This window comes from Stegastes partitus, unplaced genomic scaffold (assembly GCF_000690725.1).
Source record: "Stegastes partitus isolate 25-593 unplaced genomic scaffold, Stegastes_partitus-1.0.2 Scaffold28, whole genome shotgun sequence".
Lineage (NCBI taxonomy): Eukaryota > Metazoa > Chordata > Actinopteri > Pomacentridae > Stegastes > Stegastes partitus.
In genome coordinates this window covers 351,878-373,465 of record NW_007577759.1, presented here as the reverse complement: position 1 = coordinate 373,465, position 21,588 = coordinate 351,878, and the positions used below count along the sequence as shown (strand labels likewise).

The following is a 21,588-nucleotide window of genomic DNA, read 5'->3' as shown; positions in this document are numbered from 1 at the left end:
ATGGGGCCACCCGATCTCATCTGGCTCAGCCACGAAGGACTGCATACTTGAAGGCTGATGTCACCGAACACAGGCAGCCTGAGAGCCGAGCAGAGCTCAGCTGAACGCAACCCAACCACACTGAACTGAGAGGTGGAAGCAGGCTCTGAATGCACAGTAGATGACTTATAAACCTGACTGAACTGCACAATAAAGGATGAGCAATGTGTGAGTGTCTGTAAGTTTCAAGGGGGGGAAAAAAAAAGAAAAAAGAAACGGGGCTTAATGTGTCAGGCAGCACAGCTCGAGTAATCTGACATGAGCTGAGCTAGGCAATCCTGAGCTGACCTGGTGCAGATTGTATTGTAGAGTTTATTACGCTACATTAATACGTGTGATGAATTAAAAAATATTTTTTAAATGTTTTTAAATGTGATGCAGTTTGAAAAACATCCAGTCAAACACGGAAATGTAGTTCATGGCAGGTAGCAGCACACTCACAGTTAAATAAGGTATTCTCAAGTTTTTAACTGCTGTAGTTTCACTATATAACAACGTTTTTATAGATATGGAAAAAGCCATGCATTAGGTATGGCTTCGTGGATCATATATTACATTTATTGAGATGCTAGGGAGAAGGAAAAAGTTCCTGTGCAAAAGTGTGATTGCAGTTCTCCATCTATCACTCTTTCAGTTTCCATTTGTAAATGATATCTAGCTCTTGCTTCTGTGTCTTCATGCACTTATTATAAGTCACTTTGGACAAAAGCATCTGCCAGATGAATGTAATGTTTGCAGCACTCAGTAGACAGTTTACAGGGATGAGAAAAGGGAACAGGCAGTGGCCACTCTTTGTTTGTTACTCACTGTAAACTCAGATCTTGTTAAGCGACATTAATGCTTCCCTGTGGTATTCAGCTCGCTGAACGTAGCTCGTAGAAATATTCAGATAGATTACTGGAGGGGGAGGGTGTGGATTCTGGTATCGTGCCTGGAAGGAAACCAGCGCAAAGACTCTCTGGATTCTTGAGTGGGGTTTAAAATAAGAGCAGTTCCTCATTTATATAAGCCTTTATTTATCTGTGAAAGGATAAATAAAGGCCTGCATGCTCGTTTTGGTTATAAAACACAGTTGGTAATAAGGTTCTTTGCACAACAGCATCTTGACAGCATTTTTTGTTCTAGTGAACTTTTTGGTCTTACTCTACAAGTCTGAAAGCGGACATTTTAGGTCACAAGCTCACTTCTGGAAGCTCATCATGCCTATTCAATTCATATCTGGGTCTGGAGAGAATCATTGCCAACGTCAAGCTTCAAGTTTATGACATAATCAGTCTTAAGGAGCTTTCTGACCATGTGAACCTCATTTCTGTGGGAACTGCTCCAAACTCACCAAACCACTACGATGAAACTCTCAGATTCAAAAAAATAACAAGGATTCTGACTTGAGATAATTCTGGGTTTACCTCCTACACTGAAACCAGATCAAGCTGTCAGCATCACATAATCTTTGTGTATGAGTGGGTGACACACATGAAGCAGATGGGTCCGTGACTGAGGGCTGCGAAGTGAGCACGCCGACCTGACCAACAGTGTTATCTTTTAGGATCAGACAGAACTCAACTGCAGACGTGGACACAAACTCCCCAAGCGGTTACTTGACTGACTGAATGAGAGAGTGTGTGTGCACTGGACTGACTGGTGGAGGAAGTACTCAGATCCTTCAGAGTAGTAAAAGTCACAATACAGCAAAGTGAAAACAGTCCTCTGCAAGAAGAGGTCCTGCAATACAATATAGCTTAAAAGGAAGAAGTGCAATCACTAATAGATATGAACATACTGCATTGAAATTATAAAAAAAACATTTTTGGACTTTAACAAATCAGTTTAGAACAATCTGACTGCACAGACTGTTTTCACATTTTAAAAAGACTTCAAAAGAATTCATGCAGATTTCGTGATAACCAAATATAGCGCAAGAAACAATGTTATAGAAAAGGACAGTGCGTTTTGGGTGAAAAACCTTAATTTTCAAAATGTCTACAATCGTCAGCTGTCAAAACAATGCAGTGTGGTAAAAAATATTTATACACTTTTGAAATGTAGTCAAGCAGAAGGTTAAAGTTGGATGAAAATGCAACACTGATTAAATTTATGTAAAGCTGCTACTCTTATTTAGTTTTTTTAAGTGCTTTGAATTGAAAGATTCTTACATACGTTTAGCTTGTATTCAGCCTAAATAGGTAGGTGAAGTCCGATATGTCTATATCTGGTTATTTTCTTGTTTGTACAAGAACTGAAGGAGTTCACTGTACATTCTTTAAAATCTTAAGAAACTAAAAACCAACTGGATCTCAACAACAACGTGTGACAAAGCCTAAAATAACCCTGCTTTTATGAGTTCCAAACACATTTAATGACAAGAGCATAACAACACCCATCAGCAAAGGAAATCAGTTAGGGAAACTATGAGGCATCCGTCTGTCCTCCCACCCGAGTTAGCGCAGAGAAGAGAAGAGCAGCAGCACAAAGTATGACAGGAATGAAAAGCTTCTGGTTAACTGTTCTAGAGTGAAGAGACAACACGGTTCCCAGGCCATCGTATCACCAGGCCAGGCAGGAAATGGCTGCGCAGAGGGGCCCCAGGTGGCTCAAAGTGAAATGAGGCACAAACAATAATGGCTGGTTCAAAACAATGCACGTTTGTAGCTAGCCGGACTGGAATAGGCCTTGATTTCAGAAGGCACTTTGGAGGGTGACAGAAGGAAAAGCACGAGCGTATATAAGATTTGTTAAAAAATTTATGATGCTGAATTCTATATAGTTGCTCCCATTTCAGGGCCCTGGTGTTGTGCATGCCAGCTCACACCGTCACAATGCTGCAATTTACTGGGACACGTGAATAAACCAGGGCTGTTATTAAATTTCAAAGTGACACCTGTGCAAAATATCAGCTGCAAAAAAAGGCCTATGAAAGCGGTGAAAGCATTCTGAAATGTAAATAACAGGTGGTATGTGTCTACAGTTTTAAAGTCAAGCAACAAATCCAGATATACAACTCTCTGAGCAAACATGAATCAATCAAGCAACCTCGTAGTAAAACCTTCTGCAGAATTGAATGATTATTTTCATTGTATGTTCTCCAGTTTATCAAGTTCTGATTGTTTAGTCTATAAAACAATAGAATAATGTGAAAAAATACCCAACAACTGTTTTTCTGTCAATCTGAACTTAACACATTCTTTTACTACTTTCATGTTAAAAATGGAGCTGAAGCATTTCAAAAATTACAGCAATGAGCAAATCCCCTGGCAGCAGCGAAGCAAGCTCACAAGGCACTTTGACATCAGCCGTGACATCAACTCTCCTAAAGGTCCAATAAATATGTGATGCAGATTCGACCTGACATAAACTGAGGCCAAAACAGAGATCTCAGCTCATCGTGCACCCATCAGTCCACGGAAACATTTCGGTGAACGTCCCTGATGTGACCTCAAATTCAGTCATCCTCTTTCTCTGCAGAGCCCCCCTCTTGCTGGCTTTCTGTTCCCTCCCCTGCTTCCTTCTTGCCTTCTGGCCTCCATCCTCACCTGACTTGTGTTCGACTTGTGTTTCCAGCTTGTGTCTGCTTCACTGAGCCTCCACCTGATAGACAGACAGCAGCAACCTCACAGACTGAAACACACGCAGCTGCAGCTCGTGTTTGTGTGTGTGTGGGGGGGGGGAATATACTGAGGGAAGGCTTCAAATATTTACAATGACTCGAGGTGCACTTTGTGTAGAACTAGCTTCCCTTAAATGTCATGTAACCATGTTAAACTTTAAAGAGGCCAGTTCAACTGCAGATAGTGTTCCATATTTTTTCAAGAGATTTTTTTCCTCTTCGATCAATTTAGTGGCAATTTTCTACTTCTATCTATATATTACAAATTTGTTATTTTAAAGACATACCTGTATACATACTGCATGTACACTATGACAAGGTTCTAAAGAGTAAACAACTGAAAATGCAGCAAGCTACTGTGTTTTTTTTTTTTGTCCGTTTTTTTGGTTTGTTTTTTTGGTGGTTTTGACAAAGGAAGAGCTGGAACAATTGGTCAATGAATAAATTAGTCTAACAAGAGAAGAAGAAAAAACACTTGCTAGTTCCTGCTTCTTAAATGTGAGATTTTGATTTTGACAGAAAATGTCATCAGAAGATATTACCTTGTGTCCTGACACAGTTTGATGTGCTATTTCTCATTATTATTCTGACATTTTAAAGTGAAATGACTAATAAATTTATGAATAGAAATAACTGACAGGTTAATAATAGCTTATTGCAGTCTTACGTAAGAGATTTTAATTCCGTTTGGGGTTGTGCCTTAATTTTAAACCAGTTTGGGACTTCGATGAGTGGATAATTGCAGGACAGCAAAAGCATTGTTGTTTTTATGCGATCAAAAATACTATTTTCCTGACTGGCATGTTTTGTTTTAGACGTCGCAGTTAAATAAATAAATTCTTTTGACCTGACTTGACCTTTTTTTCTTACATTTGAATTTTACACTTAACTTAAGACCAAAGGCACTGAAAAGGCTTGTATTTCGACTGTAGAATCTGTACTTGAACTGACTCGTCAAGGACTCATGCTAAACCAACACGTCCCCATCTCTGGGCTCTTAAATAAAATGTTCAGTATCTAAAATCTGAAAATTTACTCAATGAAAACATGACTTGAAACTACGTTTATATGACTTCGGAAGACGTATTTTTCATGTACTGTACTCAGCTAGTTACTGAAGGATGACTCATTCCATTAGCCTGTTTCAAGTTAGGAAAGTGCAGATGTCAGTTTGGGGGCTTCTTGATACACTGTGGGCCTGATTCAACTTAGCATCTGCGAGGGGTGGAGATCTTGTGATAACCGCGACCTCAATGACAAACCCACACTCACATTCAGTACGCTTTAGATGAAGCTGCTGCTGACTGGTGCTTCCTGTCCGATGACCGACATGTAGATTCATGGAAGCAAAGTTTGATTTCCTTTAAACTGTCTCAATGTGTGCACTGGTAGATTACACTGTTGCAATCTGAAACAGCGATTTTGGTATTAATGCACATGATGAATTACAGTAAAAAAAAAACAAACAGATTTTTACATCTCATTCTCTGTTAACAAACAAGAAATATATTTGAGTGAGCTGTTTTTTAATTTTGCCAGCTCTGACCACACCTTTCGATGTTGCCCTTGCGTATTGCCATTTTCCTGCAGCTACTTGTGCTGACAGTGATCTCGTAATGGTAAAAATGTTGACGGTTGAGATTTGAATACCATGCGGGCCATCAGGAATTTACACACACACACAGATAAAAAACTAGTTTTCCTTTTTTTTATCTCATCAAATATACTTGCTCTCCTTCTTGTCCCACACTAATGCACATCAACTGTATGGTCAAATTGCTGCTGAGCTTCATCACTCATCTATGCCCAACAGGAAAGACACAAAAAAAAAGACTGAGACAGATGGGAAAGGAGACAGGAACCATTTTATGAGACAGATGTACAGCGCACTCATCTTTACAGGGCTGTTCAAAAACACACCATTTCCTTACAATTACTGAACTGAGGAAGAAAAAGAGGAAAGTCTAATTTTTAAAAAAAAGTATTATGTGTTTAGTTCTGTCAGTTATCTAATCAGCCACAAGTCAATATCTTTATAAATCAGTGGTAAAACTGGTCAGAATCACATCCGTGTTACTGCTTTCATGCGTGCTAAACAAGATAAAGGCATTCTTGCTTCAAGATCTGGGCTAGTTATGCGTGTTTCTGAATGCTGTTGGCACAGACAACATCAAGAAGGCAAACTTGATTTAATCACAGACTGCACACTTGAAAAAATGTGGATCCCAGTGGAGAGCACTTTAAGTAATAAAATCTCACTCTGAGGTATCTGTGGAACTCTGGAAACAAACTGAACTCTGACACAGAAAACTCTGTGAACTGAGTGTTAATTATTATTTTATGCCATTTGTTTAGATGCTTCAGATCCTGTTTTCATTTCATTGTGCTAAAACTGATGATAGAAAATAACAGGAGGGACTGATTACATAATTCACACACACATGAAATTGTGACTTGAGAAAAGAGAAACCTAACCCATTTTTCTCTGTTTCTGGGTTTCTTGTGGATATTTACTGACATCAGACTAACTGAATTTGCAGGGGATGCAGTCTAAAGTGCAGTCTGTCAGATAAATTACTGAACCTTTCTGTTTTGTTGTCCACCCTGCCAGCGCTGGCTAGGTTGAGTCAGGTTTGACTTGATTTAAGCGTTCACACTGCATAGATCAGAAACCAAAAAGCCCAGTGGTCCAGATAATAATTGGAAAAAAATGTGACTGCATGAATCTTTTTTTTTCATTTTTAATGTCTATGCTAATACAAAAAATGCATACTGATAATGCATGTGATACAAATAAACCATCTGAATTAGGGCATTTTAGGTTGAAGGGAGAGCTTTCAAAAAGCACATGACTGCTGACGGACTCATTGGGTGATATGAGGATCAAACTTGGGAGGTTATGGGACTGCCTCTACCTTCCAGTTCATCCTGTTTAACAGCTGTTTAGGGTGAACTACAGTTCGAGTTTCTTTTATCGATGCAACCATAAAGAACAACAGTGCTATTAAAACGACAGGATAAACATTATCGCTGCAAAACCTTCAGGTTTTCCACCATTATTCGGAAAAGAATTTTAACCTTAGTCCACCGACATTCTGAGAAACTCCGATCTATAGATGGATATTGACTCATCACAACAGAGGCAGCAGCTCGGCTGTCGTTATTCATTTGTGTTACTGGGTTTGACAAACTTGCCTCAAGGCTGTTCTGGCCTGTATGTTCTATATACAGCCGACAACACTGAAGCTGTGCAACAGTCAGCAAACTTGAACTACAATCTGACCTAAACAGCATGGGAAAGGTACGTTCGTGCCTGCCCTAGGAGGTGTTTTAAATGATGAAGTACAGTGAATTCACAAAACTAATCTGTAACTGCAGCACATATATTCAATTAGACACAATATGCACAAGTTAAACAGGCAAAGCTGCTGATTTACAGCACTAGCGACTTGTCCCATAATTCCTCACTCCTGTTTACTTTGCTTTAAGCACTTTATGAAGCTAATTTCATTTTATGCATGCAGGCCTCACGGGAGAGACAATACTCTTCGGGGTCAGTAATCACTGAACATGCTAAATATGGTATAGGGCCTTTCATTACATAACCACTTAAATGAACATCATCTTTTTATACTACACATTTGAATTTAATCATTGACTGAAAACAATAGAAGTTGTTGCGTAGTTGGCTACATTGATCGTTTCATGTGGATGCGGCCTAGAAAGCTAAACTAAAGCTAGGGTCTCCACTGAATGGGATCGACGTGGCCCAACAATCTAACAAACCACACATCTCTATCAATAGCTGCACATAATTAACAGTGTTCCCTTTACACAAGCGACCAGGCAAGCATGTCAGTTTGTTCAATGTGGTCTCACTTAGTTTACAAAGTTAGACAGGAAGTCAGACAGTCGGACAGCTGTGTTGCTGTTAACACCAGGCAGTTTCACTGCATCCTCAGCATTTTTCCTCATTAATCAATCCTCTAATTTTGTATTCCAAAAGAGACATTTTAGAAATGGCCACTCTGCAATATCTTCTGCAACCTGTACCCACTCTTGGATACCTTCCTGATTTAAGAAATGCCAAGTGCGCAATATCCACTGCATCTTTTTGGATCCTCTCTTCTCTTTGCAGACATGTGTTGCACCAATAAAAGGGTAGGAGTGGCCCGGAGTGTGTTCTTAATCTCTTTATCCCTGCAACTCAGTGCTGCTTACTGTCCAATTCAAGAGATCTCTTCAAGCATCTGCCAAAAAGTTAATCAGCCTTTTTAAATCCCCTCCTGTGCAGTTGTCACTTTAATTTTGCTTTCCATACACTCATTCTTTGTTGTGTGGGAATATCTGACATAAGAATCACTTACTACAGGCTACTGCCGTTTTCATTAACCTCTATTGCACCACCCTACAGAAACTACACGGTTACACATGACTGACAACACGGTTTGTTACTATGAAAACAATGCAAGAAGCATTCCACGTTCACCTGACTGCGTGCCCAACCTACTACTGTGGTAGTGTAGGGAGCAAGGTAGCCAGAGCTTGTTTAGCATATGGCTGCTAAAACTGACATACCCTTAGGTGTAAATATCACATTTTTGAGTCAAGAAGGTGTTCAAGTTTGCATCCCTGAACAGGGAGTTAAAGTAAAACCACATGGCAACACAGTGCAAGAACCGATTCTCATCATAGAGAAGTTAGTGTCATCTTGTTATTCATAACAATATTTCAGTTAAACAGAACAAAACTCCAGTTAATACATCTTTTAGGGAAGTGTGCCAGTGGTGCACAATAGTGACTTTAAATAGAGCAAGTAGTTTTTCCAAGTAGATAGCTGCTGTGTTTGTTATATTCCAAAAGCGGTATTGATATATCAATCAGTCAGTCATTTATACTTAATTAATACAGCAAAAACAAATCAAATGCAGCTGAATTGTGCCCTGTAATACATGTGATGCTAAAAACGGATTTAGATTCATGCATTGCAAAAAATACAAAATAAAACAGAGGTAGTGAAAGATAATACAAGAAATAATAAATAAATAAAATTATTAAATATTCCACATAATACATGAATGCAGTAAAACTGCAAAATGGCATCAAAATAAACAGAAAAAAAACATAATACTCATGAAAAACACAAAATAAGTATACATTTTACAACCATAAATTTATAAAATACTACACAAAAGACAGACTGAATAAATGGGTGTTTACTTTATGTTTTAAAATAATCATATTTAGCGTTAGTGGTGCATTTCTCCTGAGTGTGTTGTGTTTACAGCCACTTCTAATACACAGCGGTGCCATACGCTACACCCATATGTCTAGCAGCGCGTACATGGGCAGAAACGCAATTACGCACAAAAACACAACAAGGCACGAACGGTAAAACAGCCAACTATGGCAGCGACATTATTTAAGTCTTAACTGGGAGAAACCCAGTCACCATCACAGAAATCACTTCCACCATCTCGGCTGAGCCCAGGCTTTCAAAAGCGGGGGAGGTTTAGCTTACATACCCACACACAGCAGCTAACACATACACTCTTACTAATCACAACCAAGTGTTCCCATGGTTGCACTTTCAGTCCCAAAAGACGAAACGGGGAGCCGCCGTGGCATTTTTTATTTTTATTTTTTTTTGCTTACCGAAAAGACGTCAACGTCCGTGGCAGCCATGGTGCGGAATGTATGGTGCTGGAGGAGCAGACTGAGCAGAGGCGAAAGGGAGCAGCCCTCGTCTCTCCGTACTACCCTGCTAAACTACCAAGGCGAGCCGCTGACAGGGATAGGAGGAGGAGGAGAGCAGCTGCTAACTGGGCAGGGAGGCTACTAGCTAGCTAGGCGGCAAGAGGAGCCCCTGCTGGTTCGCGTCTGCGTCGCTCCGGTAAACAGCGTCTTTTTCTTTGCTATTCCTTTCGTTTTAAGCCTAAAAAAGCCCAAAAGAGCCCCATTATTTCTCTAAAATGTGCAAACTGACACCAAAGCGAAGACATTTGAAAATAAATTGGCAATCAGAGTTAATGAGACATTCCTTTTTGGATATGCCTACTAATACAAATACATTTAACGGGTACAATTTTTAAAAAATTGCCTTCTCTTTTTCGTTAACTGTTATGAGTAATTAGCAAACAGATGTTCATATATTCTGAGTGTGAAAGCATTTTACAGTCGTTTTAAAGCGTTCCCAGGCGGTCTAATGTAAGCTAAAGTAGCCCGTGAACTATCTTGAGCTCACTCTGCATCTTTGGCTGTGACAGATACGTTCCAATATGGCCACTTCTGTGAAACTCCCATTCAGTCCAGGAATGTCATTTTTGCAAACATTGCAAGCTACGACAGGAGCGAGCAGCACCTCCGAGCAGATATATGTCAACAGCGAGTGGAGATAAAATAAAATCCCCAATCAATTCAATTTCGAAGGAGGGCATTACTATTTAAATTAATTAATGAGGTCAGAGATTGATTTTTACTAGAATGTGTCTCAGCCAATAGGAAAGCAAGCTACCACGTGACATTGTTGTACAATTTAGTCTCAGTTTGTAAAATTTATGTATTACATGCATTGCATTGTTTTTAAATTCTTATTTTCTGTAAGTGTTTTAATTTAATCAGTTTGAAAGGCTGCTGGCTTTCATGCTTCACATCAAACATACAACAAATAAAGCTAAATGCAAGCTTTGTGTGGGCTTGTGTGTGTGTGTGTTTTTGTGTTTGGTAGTTTGAGAAAAAAAAAGTTATGTTGGCAAGTTGTTGTGTGTTTTTGATTAATTAAATTATGATTGTTTCTTTTTGTAATAGTCAAAACAAAGTTAACCATAACACAACAGTTAGTACTGAATACAGTCCTTGCACCTGTAGGTGTATTGTTTATGTCACTGTGACAAGGAACAGCTTCATAGGTCTGCCTGATTCTGGGTTTTACATTTAGAAAAAGGAGAAATTCTTTAAATAATTTTTTTTTTTTTTTTTAATTAAAAAAGCAAGTTTGCCCGTTACCATCATCTAATTAATTCAACCTATCATATCAAGTTGATTGAACTTGTCTTCATAAACTCAGTTCATTTAACTAAGGTACTTATAAGATGAAAAAATATAAACATAAGTGTGGTTAGCACATGTTTTAGGGAAACAGGGAATCTTACATTTCTAAGCTGAGGGAACTTAAAATGATTGACAAAAAATGTGATCTTTAAAGCTCATAAATGTCGAAGAATAATGGTTAAGTGTTGAGCCTGCTGGAAAAGTTCTAGTTTTATTTATTTATTTTTAGAAGAAATAAAGAACAGCACTTCAGTGATTTTACTGGACAGCCTTCCTGAACCCTCAGCCACTTTGTTTGCAGCAAAACATCTGCATATATTATTCAAATTGCATCCACGTCCGCACTTTCCCCGGAAAGAGACTCCTCCAGGTGGGGAGGAGAGAAGTGAGCGGCCAGGTGAAGGCTAGCTGCTGTCACCAGAACAAAGGTGTAGCAGGACGCAGCCGAGTCAGAAGCTCTCACTTTGGAGTCCACGGGCTTTAATAATGGCTTTGACGCAAGAATCCGTCCTGTCTTTGCTGATAGCGGAGGGAGGAAAAGTAAAGAAGTCCGACTTGGTGGTGAAGTTCAAAGGCTCAATAGACTCCGGCGATCCCGCAGAGAAAGAACGGAACAAGGAGCTTTTCAAGACTTTTGTCAACAACCTCGCCGTCGTCAGAGAAATCGACGGTGTCCGATACGTCGTCCTGAGGAAAACGTTTCATCATTTGCTGGAAAGTGTCCAGCCTGCGGAGAACCATGTGGAAAAGACAGAAAATAAAGAGATCTCGCTGACAGGTGAGCAGCAGCGCCCACCTGCGCGGAGTGAAAAGACTGAAGGCTGTGAGGATGCAGGAGGGGAAAGATCAGCTGTTTCTGAACCTGATCAAGAAGAGCAGGATGAAACTCCTGCAGAGTTACTCTCTCCTATACAGCTGGCTCTGCAGAGGAGCAAATACAACAGTGTTAGAATTAAAAGGACCCTCAATTTTGAGATTCTCAGGCAGGACACAAATGGGGAGAACAGCTCAAATGAGGCCACCAGCATCCAAAGGAAACCCTACGCTTTGCCTCTGAGAATGCCGCCCAGTGCCACCAAGGTGGAGATCCGCAAGCTGAGGGTGGACCCAGATGAACCACCTCCTGAAAGTCCAAAACCAGATGCATTCAGGAACAAGCGAAGGCCACCTTCAGTGGAGACAAGCGGCAGCGTGAGTTCACCCCAGCTGAGGAGGGCAGTGAAGAGCACCAAGGCCTCAGAGGAGCCCAAAGAGACCAGGGGTCCCTCCGTGGTTCCCCTGGAGCAGTCTGAGCACGAATGGCTGGTTAAGAGTGCCGCCGGCCAGTGGAGCCAGGTTTATGGCCTGCTGCTCAGAGACAACCAGCTGGCCGAGAAAAAGGACTTCATGTCAGGGTTCACTGCTCTGCACTGGGCAGCCAAGTGTGGAAACAGTGACATGCTTGTGAAGATTATCGACCTATCCAAGCAGGGAGGAGTTGACATTGACATTAATGTAAAAGCACACGGAGGATACACTCCTTTACACATTGCTGCCTTGCACAGCCAGGACTACATCATGGCCATGCTGGTGAGGGAGTATGGAGCCAATGTAAACATCAGGGACAACTGCGGGAAGAAGGCTTACCAATATCTGCACAAAGACGTCGCTGGGGGTGTGAGGGAGATGCTGGGCGAACCTAAAGCTCAGGACAGAGCCCTGCCTGAGAAAGAGGAGCTGGAAATGGTCCCGGACCTCTCCAAGAGCCTGCATTCAATAAGCCGCCTCTTTCAGCCAAACACGACAAGCCACAAGAAGAAGCACAAGCAGAGGCTGGTGTTTCCCTCCCTGAGCGAAGACCCCAGTGAGGAGCGAGAAAACGGCAGCTTCAGACACAGACTCGCATCAGACGTTTTCATGTGAAGGCAGAGCTCTTGTTTTCATGAGAGAATAGTGAAAACACACCAGTAACCTTCAAAGAATTCGACCAACATTCCTCAGATTTTAATGGTTTCTTTAACAATGGTGAAATCACATGAAATCTTTCTTGTTTTTTCTGTCTTATTTATACTTCCTGACACTAATATTGAACTGAAAACTTGACTTCTGATCATATATGTACATATAATGTTTGTTGTGTGAAGGGATAATCATGAAAGTCTAGCAATTCTGGCAACATCTGGAAAAACAGATGTGTCTCTCAAATGGAAACCAAGTCATCAAGACTTGACAACGTCACAGAGTTTGTTTACTGACTGAATCAGCAGACTTGTGGTTTGGGATGTTACCTGCATGTCGCGTATCTCAGACAGTATTCAGGTGGGCCCAGTGAGTCGTCTTATTACTCACTCACATGCCTGTGGTCTCTTAAAGGCACCATTGGTTCAATTTCAGCTGTTGTTTTTCAAATTAAGCTTAAGATTTACAATTGTATAGCTGCATTGTGTTTGTTTTGTAGTTCATTTTCACTGTGTGAATTACTAATCACAATGAAATTCTACTTTTAAAGTTTTTTTGTACTGTAGCATTCTAATACAGGCAACAAAAACAACAGCACTGAGCATTACACAATGGAAAGAACTATGTTATTTATTTCATTTATGTAACAGGGCTTCCATTACCTCTTACCTTTTGCTATATATTCCCTTTTATTGTGATTTCAGACTGAACCTCATAACAAAATGTAAAAAAAAAAAAAAACCTCTTTTTACACTTTTTCTCACTACATCTTTCCACAGATAACTTTATTTTTAATATTTAGTTTTATTTAACAAACTTTCCTTACAATATTCCTGATTCAGAATAAATAAAAGAGTTGATGCTGAAAGTAAGTTAATGCAGAATAAATAAATTCTGATTTACCACGATCAAGACCTGACTCGCCTTCCTCTGTGTTTTCATTTCTTGAGTAAGACACGAACAGAGGGCAGTGATTTCATGAGGCAAACATGCACAGACTACAAAGTGAGGATGTGTTGACTTATGAGTGAATCAAACCGCTAGTAGCAAGAGAAATTATTAAATAAATAAAGAAAATCTGAGATGTTTGTGCCTCTGAGGCAAATTTAGAGCACTAACCTCATCTTTGCTTCACTTTAAATGGATGAATTATTAAATTCTGCGAAGCGTTAAGGAGAGGCAAACCTCCACTGAAAGAAACAAACATAGCATTTCACAGAATTACACTTCATTTTACTAGTACGAGGTACAAGGTGTGTTATTTAATAAGGTGTGTGCAGGTGTTCCATAAATCATTAATGTGCCAAACCCTCTGTGAAAAATGGCTTGCATCCATCTTCTGGCTTGTTGAGACAGCTGTGATTCAGCAAGATAAGCAGCTGAGTGGGATTACGAGTCTGTGTGTGTTAATAGCATCACTGCAGCCTGAGCAGCGACGTGAAGGCAAGACAGAGCAGAAGAAGAAAAAAATGGCCTTTGCTGCCTTGTTTCTTGTCTGTCGTGGTTCCATTTTGCACCGCAGATGTTACTAACTAGGTGACAACGAAGACGACATTCTTAGCTGCAACATGTTTGGAAAATGAAATCGAAAAACGAAAGGGAAAGAAACAGCATTGGGAAAATGTACGCCTCCTGCGGTCAGCCTCGTTTCCCCCCACCGTTCGTCTGTCCTCAAGTCGTCGCCCTCTGTTTCTCTCGTGTCTCACAATGTTATTTCCCCAGCAGCATGCATTGTCTCCACGTCAGGACGATGTTTCATCGCCGAGCCTCTGGGTTTTATTAAGCAAATGTTCTTTTCTGCGACTGCTGGGAGGAGAAAGGCCAGCACAAGGTCAGGAACAAGAGGCAGAGCGGTGTGGAGGGGGGGAAAGTGCTTAAATCCTACAGATAAAAGAACCAGCAGCAATAGTTAATGTTAAATTATACTATGCACATAAACAGCTCTGCATTATATGACCAACATGTAGACGTGTAAGCAGTAAAAATGTACTTTGAAGCACCAAAAGAAAAGAGATACTTGTTTTGAAATTGGTCAAATTATGAGCATTGGTGCAGCAATCTGTCTATATTCTGTTGAGACGCATCACATTTTTTGGATTTTTTGTGTTGCATCTACAACGTAATCTGTAAAATAACCATAAAAAGCTCAACTTCAGCTGTTAAAAGCTTAAAATGCAGTCAACTAAAACGTACATCTCACTGTAGTGTAGTATTTAAAAATAAATAAATAAATAAATAAATCAAGTGTAAAATCCCCTATGGCAAAATAAGAAACAAAGAGAAAGAAACAGAAATGTCACAACAGTGTACAGAATTACTGAGATTTCAAGGAATAGTTTTAAATATTCAGGAATTCATTCTTTCCTGTTTGTTCCTGGGAGCGAGATGGTAAGTTTGATACCACTTCCAAGTCTGTACTTTCAGCACAGTACCAGTGGTACCAAAATCAGCTGGTTGTCCCACAATCCTCCTGTAAGAACCTCCAGAACCAGGAGGTTGCTGGGCAACCAGTGGATTTAGTTTTTTTAGACAGAGCCATGTGAGGTGTTTCCCCCTATCTCCAGTCTCTGTACTAATCTGAACTAACCTGTAGCTTCATATCGATCCCACAAACATGAGAGCAGTATTGATTTCCCCGTCCTGTGAAAAAGTGTATTTCCCTAAACCATCCCTTTAAAAGGTAATTAAATGACTTTATCAGTGTCAGCTGATGTTCAGTAGAGTGTCTCCTCTGTTTCTTCAACTACTGGAAACAATTATGTGTAAATCTATAATGTCTTTGTGTGGAGAAAAGGCAACACAAATTAGGCCAATCCTACATCATACCTTGACAGATGTCCGCTTAAACTCAGGTTTAAACAAATGTCTGATCTCTCTCAAGTCACACAAAATACGTTTTATTATGTATAGATATAATGCAGTTCACTAAAACAGTCCTGCTATGATATCTTTTTTTTTGCAAAGCCGTAATGTGAAGTGTTTGGTGGCATTAGCAGCAATGTGTTAATTCAATTATATGTTTTTTAGATTATACTGAAAGCTGTTTTTTTATATTTTTTGTCCTCTCTTTGTTACATGCATGATCAATAAATATATATATATATATTGAAAACACCTCTTAGGAGTAACTGTGACCTCAACACTAAAACATAGAATTAAATAAATACCTCTGTGACAGTGTCAACAAAAACTATATTTATACATTTATAGGCATCATAAAATCGGATTTTATGGCACACCAGGTGTACCAAATAAAGTGGACACTGAGTGTAAAGAGGAAGGTCTGGAATTCATTACCATTATAAATTATCATCCCTTACATCCCTTAAATTAGCTTAATATGAGCCAAGCGTCAACAGGAACACATAGAGGCAGTAAAACATGGTGATATACAGGTCTGCCATTAGTTATTTGGCTTGACAGCAAGCTTTTGTTAACCTTCATAGCTGAGCTGAGTAATGACTGGCAGAGGTTGCAGGCTGACTGAGGGTGTGCTGACATTCCTGCGGGCGGAGAGTTCAGAGTTCAGGTGGAAAAGTCAGTCAGAGCACCTGGCAGAGCAATCACTGAGTCATTCGTCTTGATAAACAAGCCTCCTGACCTGCCGCTGTATATTCTGGCCATTTTAACACAGTTGTTTCATTGCACGAAGCAATAGGCACCCTCATTCTGTAGACTCCCAGCTGGAGTTTATGTTAGATCTACTGTTTTCCTGCATCACTTTGGAGACAGAGGGACACAGTTAGTGATTATCAGCTGCAAAGCTCCTCATTATCCAGCGCAGTGACAGAAGTGCTGCAGTGTTTAGGCCCTCCTGTCCCCTACAGTTGCTTATCTGCAGCAATGTTCCATCACTTTACGCTGTCGTTGTAATGACACTAAACCTCGTTGCCATGCAATTACTGTCTGACAAAGATTTGACTTGTTTAGAAATCCCCGAGTTGTGTTTTATACCTCTGCTGCTTCTGAGGGAATCTGATTAAAAGCTTCTTTTTTTTAAAACTTCTGCAAAGTACACTGAGTGCTGTCGGCCGTCTCTCGCCGTCCTCTTGGGATTTTTCTCTCCCACTTGCCAATGTGAAACCAAGCATTTATGTTTTTTTGTCAGTTCATTCTGTGCTCTTTCTAATAAGCATTTGTTGTGTCTGACGAAGTAGATGCCATTCCACTGTGGTTCCGAACAAATGGGAGCAGTGAGGCATGAAATACACGACAGGAGGAAGACAACAGCCAACTGCGGAAAACATATCTAACCACGTCATTTAGTCCTCAAAAATCAGATTTTTCCCCCTACAGGAATAGTTTCCTGGAGACTTCCTTGTCTGTGTGTTCAATACAGACCTGGAGCCAGGAGGCGGTTAGCGTAGCTTAGCATGAAGACTGAAAGCAGGGGGAAACTGAAAACTGGACCCTGTCCAAATTCAAAAATGGCAACCAATATGTCACACTAAGTAATTCTATCATGCTATTTAACCACATAAACAGAAAAAAAAAACAAACTTGTGGCCCTTCTTCGTAAATAATTTTGACACTAGGCTAAAAAAAAAACTCCCAAAACTTTGCATGAACAGCTGTTGTTATGAAAAGTTACAGCATGTATGTCATTTCCATTTGTACATGCATTAAAGAAACAAGTTACTTTGTATTCATTAGTGAGCTTTACAAGCACTAGTCTGTATATTTTTCAACTTTAAACAGATTCAGGTTAGCTGTTTCCTTCTAATTCCACAGTTTCTGCTAAGCTAAGCTACGTTAACTGTGTCACCCTAGCTACCACTTCACTTATTAACACATTATCCTATTTATCTGCACAAAACTCATCAGACTAAATCCAACAAGATAGAAAATGTGATTTAGTGTTTTGCACTGTATATGCTAGGCTTTGCTAATTTGCATAAGGGGCATAAGCTTCGCATCAATCTTCTTGTCTAACCTCCAGAAAAAATAGCCAAAGAGTGGATTTCCCAAAATCTCAAAATATTCCTGTAAAGCCATTTTCTGTATTCATTTGGTGACGGTATGTGACTAGGGCCTTTGCTTCTTCTGCTGTATTGTCTGCAAGATGATGTCAAAACTATCACGCTGAGTTTCATGAAACTTGGTGAAGAGATGCGGGATTGGCACAGAAAACCCCAATAAATGTTGGTGCTGATCCAGATTCCTTTCATTAAATTTGAGAGACAAGTCAGAGGTCTGGACAGAGGATAAAATCTTTAAATGCTCTTGAAAGGTGTCATTTTGTTTCAGTCTCCTGACACTGATATTATGGGGACAAGATGCAACAATGCAGCTTAAAGCTTGCACAATTCCGCTCACAATAAAAGCATAATAAAGTTCTCAAAAAATCTCCTTCATTTAATTACAGGCCCATTTTTGTCCATCATCTTTTTGTGTCAAATACTTTTTAATGCAATTTTCCTCCTCGCATAGTAAAGCATAGATTTAATAACTGGCTGCAATTGTTTTCCACCTGCAAATGTTTAAACCAAAACTTTTAATAAAAAAGCAGAGTGAAGATAAATATGATTGCTGCTCCCAGGACACTTCTGTGACAGTAAATGATTTTACTCGTAGAGACAGTGTGTCGATTTTCCTGCAGAGGGCACAAACGAGCTCTGATTGGAACAACCCAACCTAGAAAGTCTACTGAGGAAACCAAAATATGTCATTAACAGGATCGCAGACAAAATATCCCATCCAAACTGCTCTCATAACTTAAATATTACGTTTGCCATGGAAAACAAAACATGACTCATTTAGCCTCATTTTGCCGTTCTGTATATCGTCTGTCATTCCTTGAACTTGATGTAATTCACTTCTGCTTCTACAGATTACTTCTCACTGCCATGTGACTCTGCATTGGAAATACATTATGTCATATGTTATTTGGACTTACACAAGTGGTAAAAAAAAAAAAAAATAGAAATGAGATACAGCAGAAGGAGAGGGAGGGCTTAATTTATTCACAATATTACAAACATCATGGAATTTAAAACTCCAAACAGGCACAAAACAGCAACTCTTAACAGAAAACAGGTGTGAAATATCGCAGTAAAAGTAGATTTAGAAATGTCTCTGCTTTCATCACTGCCAGCTGGGACTCACTGAAATGTCTTTCCATCTTGGCTTTACCACAAAGTCTATTCATACCAATGTCATCTCCAGTGTTTGAAACAAAGCCCCCTCTTTCCTGTGACTTCAACAAAACACTGCTATGATTGAAAGAGAGAAACTAGAAATGACGCAGGAAGTTGTCAAATGTTTGTTTGTGGGCACTCATACAGTAGCAGGGAACTAAAATTAGTGTGTATCCATGTGCTGCCCCGCTTCTCCAAAATGTTGGTCTTCTGCATACTTTAGGAATTCCAGCAAGCTGCAGGGAACAACATGAGAGTCTTTCTAACCCTTCAGCCCTGCGTCAGCACAAAGGCCAAAACAAGCATACATTTGTTTAGCAAACTGAAACGGACAGAGTCATAAATCTCCAGAGAAATGTTTTGTGGGTGGTGGCGGATCTGGAGAAACTGTTTTGCACAAAAACATGAAAACATCCTTCAAGGTGGAAGGGTTTCTGGTATCTGAGGAAAATCTGCTTTTATTATTATTTGTTGTCCTCTTCTTTTGACGTTCTGAATGAATGTTTTTTTCATTTCGAGGCTGCTGTTGATGCTCTGCCTCTGTGTAGTCCTTGTTACATAAATAGGATACACACAACTGACAACCCAACATTTTCATCATTTTATGACTTCATGGGAGTTTAATGGAAAGCTAACACAGCAAACGCCAAGAGGAGTTCTGTCTTTCTGTTCAACGACTAACCTCTACACAAACAAAATTAAGACATTCATGAGCTTGCGTCCACACACACTGCACATATTGTGACGCAGAACGACAACTCGCATTATTCTCTGACTACTCTCCATGTTTCTGGTCCAAGATTCAGTAAAATTAATACAGCTATAAAAAACTAAATGTTATTGTAGAAACACAGATGCTGTTTAAAAATGTGAGAACCTTGAAAAATTGTGTCGGGGAGGTAATTTGATTCAAGTGTGTGTTTTCAAGAAGAGCTTTTGAACTTATGACCAGTGTGTCAATTTAAATAAAGAGTCACATGTCTAAAAGGGGCTATACTGTGGAGGTAGAGAACAGAGAATTAGTTTAAGACACCTGAAGTGAAGATTGTGGACTTATACCTAATAAAAAAAGTAATTCAAGTATCACGTGTCACTTTACTCAGTGATATAATTGTTGCTCACTTATAATCTGCTTTAAAGAGGTTTAGCTCCTCTGTATGATGAACTGTTCCAGCATAAAATCATCAAGACTTCACAACAATACAGTATGAAATTAGCTGGAAAAGTACTTGTACACAATCCTCCTAAATTAATGACATAACAAATTCAAGAAGAAAAAGGAGAAAATGTGTAAGTGGATGGAGTAAGGCTTTTACTTGAAATTATTTTGAATCTGATTTGAAGAAATGTGCATTTATGTATCTTTACAAAGTGCTTTTTTTCATTCACCTTTTTTGGTTTTTAGTGCCTTAATTTGAAACACATTTAACAATAAGAACATTTTTTAAAAAAAAAAGAGGAAATCTACTACATCTATTGTACATTTTACTGACATGATACAGTACACCACCCCACTCTCAGGCAACTCTCTTTCACTGAAGCCTTCTCACTGCTCAAATACAATCTTAAAGCTTATAGTAGGTTTCCACAGGTGCAGATACAGGGCTGTAGGACTATCATCTTAATGAAAAGTGAAGAGCAGTTCTTGAATTGCTAACATGGGACGCAAAGTTTCTGCACAGCAGCTCTAGTGGTAAATGTTCCACAGCGACAACAATATCAAGGCACACAGAAATACAGTTCAGTCCTGTTCAAAGGGAAAGAGGAACATATACAGTATTGGGACAAGTCTTCTTGCACACTGCGGACTGTGCAAGCTGAGAGCGGTGTTGGGCGGTGAGTCGATGAGCGTTCTCAGCACTCTGGGTAGATGACAAGAAGGCAAGGAGCTTCAGTCTCAGCACTCGTTACAGCTCACCTCGTGTACCGCTTAAATTAAAGAGAATGGCATGATTGGTTCTCCTATGGATCTGCCAAACTCGTAAGAAACTCCTGACAGGGTGCAAAGCGTTGGAGAGTCCAGCTAGACCTCAATCAGGCAAACAGAGCCAGAAAAGTACAGCTACATGTCATTTTGAAGAAGCCATCCTTCTTCTATGAAAGTGAAGTAAATCCAGAGCTTTTGCTTCTCATCCCTCCTCACAGATTCAGGCTGTTGGAAAGGGCCTCCAGCTGCTCCTCTCCCAGCCTCTGTTTCTCCTCCAGGTCCTTCTGCCGGATGAGCAGCGAGGCCTTGGTCTGCACAAAGCGCCGGTAGTCCTGCAGCTGCTCGGCGGACAGCTGACGTGACAGGAAGGTGGAGACCAGGTTCTCTCTGCGGTCCAGGTTATCCTTCAGATCTTTGGCGTCCTCCCTCTGTTTGCACAGCAGACGGTGGCGACTGTCCAGAGATTGCTGCATGCAGATACAGAGAGGGAAGGCAAGATAGATTAGATTTCCTTTTGATTTTAATAACACTATTGGGGATAAATACATATATATGTTGGACCTGTTATTGAAATTTTTACTTTGTTTTGGTTTTGAATCCATGCCTTGCAGACTATTAGACTCAAGTTTATAGCACAAATGCATAAAGAAATGTTTTGCTGTGATCTTGCTAAAAACTAGTATAGAATTAGGAGAGGTCTACTATCAGAAAATCTTATTTTTTTGTCCAAATTGAAAGGTGACACCATGTTCTGTGTGACAGGCAGCTGTGAAAGTTGTGTGATTATGCTTAAAACAGCTACAAAACAGGAGGTGCAGTGTTTCCTTAGGTCAACAGAGGGCAGGGTAGATACAAATGTCATCGAAACTGGGCTGGAGTTTCGGTGAGTCAGT

The 21,588-nt window shown here is 39.9% G+C and overlaps 3 protein-coding genes across 6 annotated transcripts in view; 1 reads left to right on the top strand and 2 right to left on the bottom strand.

Annotated features, from left to right (window-relative positions):
- Positions 1-9,451, bottom strand: part of septin8a (septin 8a) — a 33,273-nt gene extending 23,822 nt beyond the window's left edge. Inside the window, exon 1 of one of the 2 annotated variants that reach the window (XM_008298281.1) lies at positions 9,299-9,451. In XM_008298281.1, coding sequence (XP_008296503.1) covers positions 9,299-9,328 — 30 coding nt within the window. In that variant the 5' untranslated portion in view covers positions 9,329-9,451. The remainder of the gene's footprint in view (positions 1-9,298) is intronic. The other variant, XM_008298273.1, reaches the window with a different exon arrangement.
- Positions 9,452-11,169: 1,718 nt separating this feature from the next.
- On the top strand, positions 11,170-13,550 carry sowahaa (sosondowah ankyrin repeat domain family member Aa). Its single transcript, XM_008298249.1, has one exon. The coding sequence runs from the start codon at positions 11,180-11,182 to the stop codon at positions 12,593-12,595; it is 1,416 nt and encodes a 471-aa protein (XP_008296471.1). The 5' UTR covers positions 11,170-11,179; the 3' UTR covers positions 12,596-13,550.
- A 5,023-nt stretch (positions 13,551-18,573) lies between these two features.
- shroom1 (shroom family member 1) overlaps positions 18,574-21,588 on the bottom strand; it is a 35,258-nt gene continuing 32,243 nt past the window's right edge. For all 3 annotated transcript variants that reach the window (XM_008298224.1, XM_008298235.1, XM_008298230.1), the window contains exon 9: positions 18,574-21,162. In XM_008298224.1, the coding sequence (XP_008296446.1) occupies positions 20,908-21,162 (255 nt within the window). In that variant the 3' untranslated portion in view covers positions 18,574-20,907. The remainder of the gene's footprint in view (positions 21,163-21,588) is intronic.

Excerpts from the sequence above, each read along its gene's own strand:
- sowahaa (XM_008298249.1), top strand. The coding sequence starts at position 11,180 with ATGGCTTTGACGCAAGAATCCGTCCTGTCTTTGCTGATAGCGGAGGGA.